Below are 14,430 nucleotides of genomic sequence, written 5' to 3'. Positions count from 1 at the left end.
GGAATCACTCCTTTGTACGTTTGCATTTTATGGACCTGGCTCGTACTTCTGAGCAGCCCCGCGAGGCCACACCGAGAGCCAGTCCCAGCAGGTTTACGTTGTTCCTCCTTATATCTGCTCCTGATACAGTCGAGATGATGTTGCGCAAAAGAAACCGCAGTCAGGCCTCCTTGTCAACGTGATGATTATCAAGGGATGTTTTTCTTTCCACATTCTTGGCGATGTATATTTTCCTCCGCAGGGTATATGTTTGAGGAGCAAAAGTATATGTTCGGCACAACCCTGGACACGTCACTTCATTCCTGGGAGATAAAGCAGTCGCACAAAATCAATCCTGGCTGCGTGTTAAAGGTCCGGTTAAACAAACTACCTCCAACAGCTTCTTGGGCTTTTTTCGGTCTTAATCATCCCAGCATGTCCTGGTCCTGTGTGTGTGTTTGTGTGTGTGTGTGTGTGTGTGTGTGTGTGTGTGTGTGTGTGTGTGTGTGTGTGTGTGTGTGTGTGTGTGTGTGTGTGTGTGTGTGTGTGTGTGTGTGTGTGTGTGTGTGTGTGTGTGTGTGTGTGTGTGTGTGTGTGTGTGTGTCAGGTCTATATGTCGGATGTGTCACCGGCCCACAGGTAACACAAGCTCTGTTTATTTGGGGGTTTTCTGACCTACATGACATGTGCTTATTTAAGCCTTGCTCGTTTCTTGGCGAAGGTTTACGTTCGGTTATGAAAAAAAAACCATCAGCTTATCGTGGAGGTTCAAGAACAAGGTCTAGCCTCCAACAGAGAGGAAGCAGGAATCACTGAAGTCCACTTGGACTGGCAGAGTTTGTGTATTTAAGCACCTGGAACAACGACCGTCCTTGAGGCTGAGCCCATAATATGCCTTAAAAGGCACTTTTCCTTAGTTTCTAAGTGAATCCATTCCAATTTAGTCCCTGTGTCCATGTGAGTGTAATTTTGGCTGAAAGTTCTTTATTATTACATGAAGCTCATTCTGTCAACTCTGATGCTTCAACTCGGGCTCAACGAGTTGTGTGTTAGTACTTTAAAAGGCAATTCATGTGAAACTTCAACTCTCCTCACTCACATGTTTCAAATGTCAGAAGTCTTCCTCTCCAAGATGCAGTAAGTCCCTCATCAAGACCATGTTTCGAAGTTAAACTTTATAAAATTCCATCTGAACTCTTAGCGAATGAGAGGTTACGAGAGCGTAGCCCATTATGACATAATAAAAAACTAGTCCCTTGGAGGTGGAGACTTCCAGGGTTGATGACATGCGCTGACGAACCTAAATATTTGACCAATCACAGCAGAGTGGGTGTGGTTATGGTCAACAAGATTTAATCTCCAGAAAAACAAAAGTGAACTGAAGTGTTTTCAGTGAGAATTTTGTACAAACAGATACTGATGATACAATAGAGTCCAGTATAAATTTAAGACACTCTTAAATCAACATGTTAGTTGATATTTATTTTAATTGAAAAAATAACTGAAGTAACAAAAAACAAATATTAAATATTAAGTATGGACATAACAAAGTCAAACGCTGATATTACAGCAACAGGCTTACATTGACATTTTTTAATTTTGTTACATTTTACATTTACATGTTACATACATTTTTTCACTTTACAACCGTTTAACATACTTAAGATACTCTTTTTAATCTCTTAACACAGAAAAATGAAATTGGCCGAAGGGAAAATGTTCTTCTCAAAATTACATTTTGTTAAAAACATAGTAACTCTACATTTGAAAATAGAACAACTCTTTCTCCGCACACACTAACTTCACCAAAACACTGGAAATCTGACTAAAAATTGAATGATGATGTCAAAGAACAAGGATTGTTTTCACTTCACAGGATACATGCTGTCAATCAAAGTACAACAGCTTTCGGAAAACTGCATATTGTTGACAAAACAAAAAAGTTCACGTACATTTATGTTTCAGTTTTACTGCATTTGCATAAAAAACATGCGTTGACCATTTTTAATTTCTTGCTTTGTAACTGTATGTCCACATTTAAATTCCAACATCCTTTTTACTGTTATGACAGTAGGTACAGTAAAAATAGTATTTACAAAATTTCCCCTGGTGTGTCTCTTAGACTCTGAATCTCTAGTAGCAACTTTAAGAGCGTATTTCCTTATTTATTGTTACTTTAAAACATGGTTCTGTTGGATGTTTTTGCATTAAGTGACGCTGAAGTTCAATTTTATGAGGAACTTATAGCCACCAGGGTACCGCAGCCTCCAGTATAAAGTCTTGCCTTCTGGCTCAGCTCTTTTCTAAATCCCAAAAAATAAAGTCGCCCCACTTTACACTTCTCAAACAAATGCAAAAGAAAAAAGCCACAATAGTCACAAGCTTTACAAAAAGTACCTCCTACTAAGACACACACAGCACTGATGAATTACACTCAAATATGGAATTATATCATAATATTGGTCAACAAGCACGACATTTATCCAGATATTTATCTTACGTGGGAAACTATGACATCTTAATTAAATCTATTTTTGATTTATTCACAGTCAGTGTAGGCTGAATGATGCTTATGCTGCATGACATACTAACACACACACACACACACACACACATTCTGTGTTCCTCCCACACAAGCCTCACTCAAGCCAGTTGCAGCAGGTAGTGCGGCATTCCCGATCTGGTGTAGGCGCTATGTTTGCTCAGAGATTTCCCCTGTTGGTCCTGATCATTAAAACAAAACGGACGGTCAGCAGGACGTCTGAGTCCAAACATACGAGCGGTTTCAAAGTTAAGAAGAAATCTCTGGTCTGAGTATGATGAGGAATCGTGTGAAGTTGAAATCAAGAGCTGCCTGTGTTATAATATTCTGTGGCCCTACATTTATTGTAAAGTAAAGTAAAGGTTATTTCTAAAGCGCCTTTCTAGACCAGGGTCACAAAGCACTTGAAACATCAAAAACAATAAACAGTTAAAATATATACTTTAAAAGATCAAGACACATAAGACAAACACAGGAGTACCAGAAAATCAGGCAAAAGCCTTAAATAACTTAAGATGTTTCTTGAAGGAGTCAGTAGATCATCAAACACAGAGGAAGATCGTTCCAAAGCTTAGGAGCAACAGTCTGGAAGGATTTCTCTCCTCTGGTCCGGAAGAGTGTTCAGGAACCATCAGTAGATTCTGATCCACAGACCTCAGAGTCCGAGCTGGGCTGTAAGGCTGGATCAGATCACTGATGTAAGGAGGAGTCTGACCATGAATAGATCTGAAATTAAAAACCAGAATTTTAAAGTTGATCCTGAAAGAAACTGGAAGCCAGTGAAGCGTTTTAAGGATCAGAGAAATGTGAGTTCTTCTACTAGAGCGGCTCAGAATTCTGTATCAACTGCAGGCGAGACAGCTCCTTCTTGTTAAGACACCAAAACAAACTGTTACAATAGTCTAAACGAGAAGACACAAACACATGGATTATAATCTCTAAATCGTGTTATGACACATTTCCCCAAGTTTAGAGATTTTTCTCAGTTGAAAGAAACAGTTTCTGGTTAGTTTTCTGCAGTGTTTCACTAAAAAAGCTGATTTCAATTAAAAAGAGAGTGTGTTCATTCACTCAAAAACATGTGTGAGTGGTTCTTCCAAAAAAGACCAATCCTGACCTAATTGTGTTTAGAGTTGTTTGACAGCTGGTTGGATAAAAGCTTGTTAGAAACTGAAAAAATATATAATCCGATCATAAAAGAACTCCAAATGTAATAAAGAATGTTGTTGACAGACAGGAAACAGAGAAACAACAAATTGTATTTAATATTTTTTTCTTTTTAAGAATTGATCAATAAAAAAATAAAAAAAGGATATATATATATATATAGCTTCATGTCACCTCATGATCATCATCTTACTTTAGCTGGAGTTAAACCACTATTGCTTCTCTTACTGATATTAAGCTCATATTCCTGAAAATTTCATCACTTCTTCCCACCAAAAAAAGTACTTTTGATGTTGAGACCAAGATATTTATTTTATGACGTGTTTGGTATTTTTATTTGTTCTCTTTGCAATGTTGAAAACATGTAAAAGAAAAAGACAAAGAATATTGTGTTTTGTTAAATGTGATTTAAATTGTTATTTCCAATGAAACTATTGAAGAAAAAATAAGGGGAAAAAAACATATATAGAAGCTAGGATTAGTGTTAAGCCCATTATAAGCTTTGGAAAATAAATGAATAAACTATATTCAATTATTTCCACTGCAGGGACATTAACGCTGAATATGTGTGTGAGTTCGCCTTTTTGCCAATTTATCAACCAGATGACACACATCTCACCCACGAGTCATTTCTCTGCGGCCCGTCAGATGGTTTTCCCAAAATAAAAATCAAAGTATATTATTATACAGTGTATTTTTCGTTATAATTACTACTATCTTTGTATATCAAGTACAGGCATATATCACTATTATTGCTGGATAAGCTTTTATGACCTCTTTGATTACAAGTTAGTTCAAATAAAATATAATAATCTTTTTTATTTAGAAGCATGAGCATTATAAAGCTGTGTCCGAACACGTTAAATGATCTCTCGTCGCTTCGTAATGGATGTATTTAACGTTATGAATCTGATGGAACGACGAAGGCTGGTGTTGCTCGAGGGCTAGAGGCAGAGGGCTGGAAAAATCTATTGGTAACACCGAACACGTCAGACACACACTCCCATCACACGCCTCTTCGGCTGGTTTTTTGGAAAAAAAATAAAAGATTGATGGCGCTTTCTTGTCTGGAGCTGTACTCGCCGGAGTATTTTTCGAGCCGTTGCCCCGGGTTCACACTCTGGCTCACCCCCGGTTCACTCCACGAGTCAGGTCACTCAGCGCTCGCCTCCAGCTCTCCTGACTCCGTCGGCTGGCTTCCAGACGCGGAGCTGTCAGTCCGAAAGCATCCTCATTAAAAAACACTCCCTTAGCTCGCAGCGTTTTCAACACTTCGTCCGTCATCTGAGCAGTCGTGGCTCGAGAGGCTGCGTCAGAGATAGGATGACGAGTGCGTGTGTCTTATAGTCTGTGTGACCAAACATAGTTTTACTTGACGACTTATCTGAAAAAATATACACCGATGATGTTAAATTAAATATGGAAATTACAATTTGGGGGGAAAATTAGTTGCTTGGCAGAGGTCTGCGCTCTCTGAGTGCTTTTCTGGAACTTGTTGTTCACGTTAAGGCCAGCGATGTTGACTTTTTTAAATCTGTCTTCCGCAGTCATCCAGTTCGGTTTCGTCTCTCTCTTCGTGGCCTCCTTTCCTCTGGCTCCCCTCTTCGCTCTGCTCAACAACATCATCGAAATCCGCCTCGATGCCAAGAAGTTTATCACGGAGCTGCGCAGACCCGTGGCCATCCGGGCGAAAGACATCGGTGGATGACCTTCAGTATATTGTCCTTCAACGGATGTGTTTTATTTTTTAACTCGTTCCTCTTTTATTCGCAGGTATATGGTACAACATCCTCAGTGGAATGGGGAAATTCTCAGTTATTATAAATGTAAGTGAGAATCATTTGTGATGTGTTCGATGGTTCATTGAACAAAACCAACATTTAGAAATCTTATTAAAGAAAATGGAAATAATGACCCAGCAAAAAAAGGCAATCACATTAAAACCAGATGAATGTTGTACTTCATTTGCGATTGAATGCATGAGTGTCATTTTTTAAAGAATTATATTTTCCTGTCACAACAATTTTCTTAATTTGTTATTAGACACGATAGTTTGTTATTTAGTTTTATAATGAAAGAATCTTCATTCTTACCTTGGTGGCCATTTCAAAGGTCGGTTTTGTCAGGCCAGGGCTGACGACAGGATTTAGACGCAGAACTCAAGCAATTCAAGCAAGTTTATTTACAAGGTTTATTTGTTTACTTGATTCTTTTAAGCAAAGTGACTTCAATAATGATTCTATGAATCACAATCACTGAACTTCCAGGCATGAAACAGAGAAACCAAACATCAGACTGAGCCAAAAGATAAGTAAAATGTAACCCACTACTGAGGGGGAATTAAAATACTTCTACTTGTACTACTTATACCTAAACTAAACTTCTCAGGAACTCTAACAAATAAATATCTTTAAGCGAAAAATCGCTCCAAAGAGAAGGAAGACAAAACACTAAGCTACACTAGTTCATCTAAAACAAACAAAAGTATTATAACTTACACTTCAATTTAGAGAAAAACTTTGGTAATAAAAAGTTACTCATTTAAAAGGATCATCAAACAGAAATCCAAACTTGGTAACTCGTCTTATTCGTAGCGTGGGAGGTGCAGGACCAACACAAACACTCAAGACAAAGTAAGATACAGATCACAGGTGGAAACCATCAGGACGGACAAGTGACTTCTGTGTGACAGGTTCATGGTCATTGGATCATATCTTGAAAATGGTTCCAATCCTAGTTTTATTCTGTTGATAGAACCTTCAGTTTGTGTTGCTCAAAACTGGATCTGGATCCAACAAAAAACAGGACTTTCCTGATCCTACCAAAGGGTGGGATAACAAGGTGGATTTCATGAAGAAAAAGTAGAATAAGATCATTTTATGTATCATATTTTTATTACTTTTTGTTCATATCTGGCACTGATTTTTTATGTTTGGATATTTTATTTGTCTAGCTCAAATAAGGGATTAAATGAGAAATTCTAAATAGAAGTAGATGTTTGTAATTTTCGTGTTTTATCTCAGAATTAAAATAATAATATTAATAACGTGACACTATTCCTGTTGTTCTGTAAGATGATAGAAGCCTATATTGTGATATATGTATATATTTATTAGGGCACTATAACCCAGATGTGATCATCTTAAAACCTGTGTATCTAGATCAGGTGTTTCAATCCAATGTTGTTTTGGAAAACATAATAGATTACCTGATCCTGGATAGTAAATAATCATCATCATTTAAATCGAAATTAAAATGTATCTCTCCCCCAAATGATCAATGTTACAAAAGTGTAACAGGTTAGTGAGTCACCCACAGGTTAACATTTGTACCAACATTTTCCTGGAAGTCGTTTCAAAGCGTGACCAGAACCAAGAACAAGCAAAACCTTCTTTTGAGTACAGCGTTTACTAGCTAGCATAACCTGGATTAGCTGTAATGTTTCCACGAAGCCCTTCTAATGAACTCAATCTCTAAATCCGAGAAATAAAAGCAAACTTCACAGACACATGCCAACGCTGGTGTTAGGAAGGTCATATTTGTGTTCATTAGCTCAAGAAAGCAACAAGTTTGTCTTGGATACGGAGCAGATTCGTGGATCAACAAGCAGCTTGATCCGGGTCACATGGTTCTGGTTTCAGTGAAAAAAAAGAACATCTGACAAATCAATCTTCTATTTCCTCCGCAGGCCTTCGTGATATCGTTCACATCCGACTTCATCCCCCGCCTGGTGTACCAGTACATGTACAGCCAGACCGGGACCATGCACGGCTTCATCGACCACACGCTCTCCTACTTCAACGTGTCCAACTTTAAAGCGGGAACGTCGCCCCACAACGGGCAGGACATCACCCTCTGCAGGTGAGTCCGGGTTCAACCAAAATCCAAGGAGACGCATCTTTAAGGATGTTAGAAATGTACTGTCAACTCAGAGGGATAGATTCCCGACGTCCTGTGGTTCACACAGTGTTGGAGATGCCGCTCAAGCTGAGTAACCGTCCACGACAGGAACAAAAGCGTCTTCTATGCGTTGACGCTCGTGCCGCCGGCGAACGACTCGCCGCGAAAAGCAGTAAAACGGTCCGAGAGCAGAAGGTCACGGATGCCAGCGCCCACTGAAAGCGGCGGCTGACCTGCCGTTACATAAGGCAGCTAAGAATGACACGAGGGGAGAATACTTGGCTTTGTGTCGGCGGCGGTTCGTGGTATGTCGCGTCGCGAGCAAAAAGGCGAGACAGTGAACACTGCCGGGGCGAGGAAATTTGCCCGTTAGATCTACCAAGAAAGGTTTCGTCTGTGCTGCCGTCGCCTTTGGGCAATTATCTACTCTTGTGCATTATTAGGGCCGTCATACGTCGCGGACCGCTCGCTTCCTCCTCGCTCTCGTGACCACAGACCCGGGATCAGATCCTGGCGGAACAAGTGCCAACACTAAGACTGCTCTGGCTGTGGAGGGTTGGCCTTGAGTTTTCCTACAGGTGTTCGTGTTATTACTTCAACTTCACACCTCCAGTTCTGCTCTGATAGGAACGTAGACACTTGAATGTGTCGATTAACACTCAACCTTTCACACATCTTTCCAGTGTCGACAGCTTCTCGTCTATCTATCTAAAAGAAATAGGATTTTAAACATTTGTTTTTGAACAAGGAACAGATATATATTTGTGTATTTTGACTCAGGATGCATTTGTCGATGATACACTATAGTACGCAGTAGAATTTGTTTTGTACCAGCATCCAGTTTAGAAAAGAATGAGGGGAAAAAATATGAATTGATAGATGAACTAGATTAAAATAAATCTCTATTTATGTAAATGTTAAAGAAATACACACAAATAAAACTACAATGTGTTATTTGAGCTGTTTTATTAGAGAGAGAGAGAGAGAGAGAGACTTTATTGATCTCTCTGGGGCTTTCCTTCAGGAAATAGTTTTTTCCAACAAACAACAACACGGACGATAGATTCATAAAAACAAGAACAAAGTTCAATAAAAAGAAAGGGCAAGATGACACAATCTAAATATAAAGAGAAAGAACATAGATGAAAGAAAAGAACAAAGAGAAAGGATACAAAGATTAACACAGAATAGAATCATCTTTTCACTCCTGCCCCCAAACTCAGAAAACAGTCAAATAGAAGAGGAATAAATTAGTCCCTGAGTCTATTAGTATTGCATCATGGGAGGAGCATGCATGCGCTCCATCTGCAAACTCTTTTAACTAAATGCATGACTTCACGCTAGTAAAACAGAGTTTTGTCTTCCTGAGAATTAGTTTTTGACAGCCCTAAAACCCTATTTACCGACTCTTTTAACTCGACAAGCCGCGATGAAGTTTTAGTTTCAGCCCAGCATCGATTTCTAATGTATTACTTGCATTGTACATTTGTGCTTGAAGTCCCATCAATGCTATCATCAACCATTCCATGGATCGGGTCTACAATTAGCCTAAACCCTTGCATTGTCTCGGGGTCAAGATGACCCGAATAGCCGAAAAGAAATGTGTTTGTGGTATCCCTTGTGTTGTTTACGGGCGTTCTGGTCACCTCGACCCAGAGAAAACACAAGGGTTTATATGATGGGACAGTTTAAAAAAGATTAACAAATGTTTGGATGAAATGTAAATTATCCTATATAATTATGCCCTTTCGTTAAAAATATTAAAGTATAGTTTTTAATTTTATATAAACTTCTCAAAAATATTATCTCTTTATGATTTGATATAAAAATCAAAAATAAAGAGAAGTGAAACAAGAGGAAATGGGTCCTAAAAAAAAGTTTTTAAGAGCAGAACTATCATGAGTGACATCTGTCATCTCACCTCTTGAGGGCCACATATAAACAGTCAGAAGGCCACATGTGGCCCCCGGGCCGCACTTTACCGAAGCCTGGCTTGTGTAGTTGGATAAGTTTGGTTCTTTGCTCTAAATCTTAAATGTCATCTTATTATATTTTATTTGGATTACAACACTGCCATCAGTTTGGATCATGTTCGTATAATTACATTAGTTGTTTTGCTCAAGACAATAAACTATAATTATACTTTTGAAAATGTTTTTGCTCAAAGGAAACTCAAACATATTTAGTTGTTTTTAGGAATAACTAAAAACACAAACTGTATAATTTTTGAGCAGGATCTTCAAAGCACAGCAACTTTGCCCAGGAAAATATTTGGGCAGAGAGGAAGGGATTTAATTTATTGACAAGTAGTAAAAAGACATTGGTTACAGGTGAATTGATGGAAAATGTTAGTTTCACAGATTGATCCTGTGAGTCATAATTAATTAAATAATAATAAACAAATTAACGATGTCTGATCTCACAAACATGTGTAAACTCGCAATAATATTTATTATTTATTTACAACCCACTAGTAACCGTAACCATGCCAACGAACACATATGAAGACACTTTTATTCGTGCAGACTTTTCCTTGATGCTCTGAGACGCCTGTGTTGGTCTCGATGTTATCTTGATCTTTTAAGTATATATTTTACTGAGTATTGTTTTGATTGTTTAAGCGCTTTGTGACCCTGGTCCAGAAAAGCGCTCTATAAATATAACTTACTTACTTACTTACCGAAGCGATTAACGATGTCATCTAGTGGCGAAACTTTAAAACTACAGTCATGAATATGAACTACATGAAGAACAAAAACAACTAACAAAAAACAACAACAACAATAATTGAGAGAGAAACAAATATCTTAAGTTAAAAATATCACGAAGATACATATGTCACGTGATACAATGAATGACATTCATGTCACCTCTGAGGCTCCATACACGGGCCGTTATTAAACTGATATACAGTACATATACTGTATATAATGTATATATGTAGACCCGAATGGAATTAAAACAGATTCAAATAAATTAAACAACACAAAAATATGTTGTAAATGTACAGAGGTTTTCAGTTAAATGTGACATTAAAACGTTGGCGATAGCGTGAGAGACAAGATGGTTTGACTGAAAAGAATCCGGAGAAAGAGCTGAGACTCTCACGGCAACATTCTTCACTCATGACTGTATAAGGAGAAGGAATCAGACACCATACAGTCCCGTACACACACACACACACACACACACACACACACACACACACACACACACACACACACACACACACACACACACACACACACACACACACACACACACACACACAAACACACACACACACACACACACACACACTAACGCACAAAAACTTTTCATTTATTCCGGCTTCTCAGGATTTGCTCGTAAAGGACTTTGATGATCGTCTAATTTGTTGCTCAATATAATTGAAAACATTGTTGTGACGGATGCACTCGTGGAATCTACTGAAGTCTGCTCTGATAGGAACGTAGACACTTGAATGTGTCGATTAACACTCAACCTTTCACACATCTTTCCAGTGTCGACAGCTTCTCGTCTATCTATCTAAAAGAAATACGATTTTAAACATGTGTTTTTGAACAAGGAACAGATATACTGTATATTTGTGTATTTTGACTCAGGATGCATTTGTCGATGATACACTATAGTACGCAGTAGAATTTGTTTTGTACCAGCATCCAGTTTAGAAAAGAATGAGGGGAAGAAATATGAATTGATAGATGAACTAGATTAAACTAAATCTCTATTTATGCAAATGTTAAAGAAATACACACAAATAAAACTATTGGAAAATGACAATGTGTTATTTGAGCTGTTTTATTAGAGAGAGAGAGAGAGAGAGAGAGAGAGAGAGGGAGAGAGAGAGAGAGAGAGAGAGAGAGAGAGAGAGAGAGAGAGAGAGAGAGAGAGAGACTTTATTGATCCCTCTGGGGCTTTCCTTCAGGAAATAGTTTTCAAACAAACAACAACACAGACGATAGATTCATAAAAACACGTACAAAGTTCAATAAAAAGAAAGTGCAAGATGACACAATCTAAATATAAAGATAAAGAACACAGATGAAAGAAAAGAACAAAGTGAAAGGATACAAAGATTAACATGGAATAGAATCATCTTTTCACTCCTGCCCCCAAACTCAGAATTAAACAGTCAAATAGAAGAGGAATAAATGAGTCCCTGAGTCTATTAGTGTTGCATCATGGGAGGAGCATGCATGCGCTCCATTTGCAAACTCTTTTAACTAAATGCATGACTTCACGTAGTAAAACAGAGTTTTGTCTTCCTGAGAATTAGTTTTTGACAGCCCTAAAACCCTATTTACCGACTCTTTTAACTCGACAAGCCGCGATGAAGTTTTAGTTTCAGCGTAGCATCGATTTCTAATGTATTACTTGCATTGTAAGCCTCTTAGAAATTAAAAAGAGGACCTTTGTTGTGCTTTTTTGTCTTCGATCTTGTGATCCTTATCCAGAGTTATGAACCTTTAAATGTCAATTTGATTTGGGACGCTGCTGTGAGGGAGGGAAAAAAGAAGAGTCGCCTCACCGAGAAAACGTTTAAAAACGGCGGCCTTGTGTGTCTCTCTGGACGATGTCATCAATACTTCATGTAGATAAGAGTCGCCGTCGACCACAGATGTCTGCTCGGCTCGGACTGGAGATACAGCCGCAGATTAATGAAGACTTATTGTTTTCCTTCTTGTTTCTGCTGGACTGAAGCTGTAACAAGAAGCAGGACCAGCTTTGAGTTGTCATCAGTGAACTCTTTAAATTGAACGCGCGTCAACACCGGATGAAGAAGAAGATGGATTTCGGTCGATCCTTTGAAACGACTAAACAAGACAAATGAATCATTTAAACAAAAACATCCATACATCACATTTCCAAAACATAGAAGACATTTTTACTAAAACTGACATACATACAGTATTGTAGAGTCACATACAGAGATTTAGTTTATAGTGAGACGTGGAATTCACCTCCTGACTTTATTGTTTTTCAATTTTCTTCTTCTGCGGGGAAACAACGTGATAATGAGCGGCGTGTTGATGTTCATATTTTACTGGCTCACTCCTGCTGTTCTCTGCGGTTCTTCCACATGCAGCTCATCGACAACGACCCAAATTAGAAGTTCATGAGAAACGATAACACGGCTCAGGACAGCAGGAGGCGCTGATGAAACTGAACCGGTGCCAGAAACGACTAACAATCCCACGATGCATCACTTCTGACGACTGATGCTGAACCTCAGTTAGAGACTCCATCGTTAATGTCGATGATGATTGACAGCTGCAAATATTAAAGGGACAAAACTACTGTTATTTGCACTTTAAGGCTATTTAGCAAAGGAAGTCAAAACATTATTTGGGATATAAAACAGTATGTAAGTACCTGCAGTAGCATATATACCACCTCAGACAAAATGTAATGTTTAAAACTTGTGTTTTGGACTGAAAAACGACTAGTTTAGGTCCCTGTGAATGTGAATGTATTCATTTTTTATTCTCAATTTAATAATCTTGTTTAATAATCTGCGTTTCTTGTTTAAAATGGCATTTTTCATCCTTTTTATTCCATTTAAATTTTTTTAAAAATTGCCAAAAAGTTATGTAATGATGCTTTGCGATTTTATACAAACTTTTTTGGGTGCTTTAAATGCGATCACTGGTGACTATTATTCATTGATCAGTAAATGAGAACTGACTGATCAGCTTCTTAAAGTTGATAAGAATTTGTTTACTATACCAGTTTATTATGAGCTTGTTCATCTGCACGACTATGATGGATTCAACCATGAGTGTGATTCATTTTTTTCAAATGGACGTACAGCACTTTTTTAAAAACAGACAGATGTGTACATTTTGAGGTTACATGAATCAAACCAGACATGCTGTTATTCTAACTGCTCCAGATTCATTATTATGTCTGCGTAGTAAAGAAAAAACCTGCTGAACACAGAAGTTCCAGAGCCGTGTGTCACAATATCGACATGTTTTGTTCCACGAGGGACCGACCAGACACCCCGAGCCAAATGTTTTCATTCAAGAAAAACCCAAACATAGAAATGGAAAAAGTTGCCTGAGACTAGATGGAACTCATTCGATAAGATTCCTCGGTAATGAATTGTGTCTTGTTCGTAAATATACGAGGCGAACATGAGAAGACCTCGGAGACTGATTATTTAAAGACACGAATTGTGGTCATAAGAGTTCATTTGAGATCCAAAGCATGTGGAACTCTTCATGTTAGTTCTGAATTTGACGAACAACTGCTTGGTATTTACAAGAAGATGTTTTACACGTAAATAAAACCTGTTGCCCGTTACCTCTACATCAGGTCCAGGTTTCTGGCTGAAGAATGTGGCGTCTACGGAGGAGTCGAGAAAGATAATCTTGGGGTCTGTTTTGTGTTTCTGGTTCCAGGTACAAGGACTACAGAGAGCCGCCCTGGTCTTCAGACGCGTACCAGTTCTCCAAACAGTACTGGGCCGTCCTGGCCGCCCGGCTGGCCTTCGTCATCCTCTTCCAGGTATGACCTCATCGGTTCCCGGAGATTGTTTGCGATAGGAATCTGTAAACAACACAGTCACGGGTAATAAATAAAGTGAGAGCCGCACGTTTGTTTGTTGCTCCGCGCTTGTGTTCACAAATAGTGTGAGTGTGTGTCCGAGGCCGTCTGTGGACCATGTTGAGGCCTCATTGTAGTTCAATAACAACAATATTATGGCTTTTTGAGGCTTCAAATAATACACGGAGATGTTGCTGGATCATGGATTGTTTATCATCTCAAATGTTGTGAGAACATGTCAATCATTTCATGTTCCTGGCAGATGATAAATAGAAGGATTGAGAGGATAT

The 14,430-nt window shown here is 38.5% G+C and overlaps 1 protein-coding gene across 1 annotated transcript in view; it reads left to right on the top strand.

Annotated features, from left to right (window-relative positions):
• The window catches only part of ano2b (anoctamin 2b), a 71,174-nt gene that overhangs the window by 50,745 nt on the left and 5,999 nt on the right, over window positions 1-14,430 (top strand). The window contains exons 24-27 of the mRNA XM_087786782.1: window positions 5,236-5,388; window positions 5,462-5,514; window positions 7,377-7,549; window positions 13,996-14,101. Coding sequence (XP_087642908.1) covers window positions 5,236-5,388; window positions 5,462-5,514; window positions 7,377-7,549; window positions 13,996-14,101 — 485 coding nt within the window. The remainder of the gene's footprint in view (window positions 1-5,235; window positions 5,389-5,461; window positions 5,515-7,376; window positions 7,550-13,995; window positions 14,102-14,430) is intronic.

The sequence above is a fragment of the Callionymus lyra genome, chromosome 3 (genome assembly GCF_982586985.1).
Source record: "Callionymus lyra chromosome 3, fCalLyr1.hap1.1, whole genome shotgun sequence".
NCBI lineage: Eukaryota > Metazoa > Chordata > Actinopteri > Syngnathiformes > Callionymidae > Callionymus > Callionymus lyra.
This window is presented reverse-complemented; position numbering and strand designations above follow the sequence as displayed.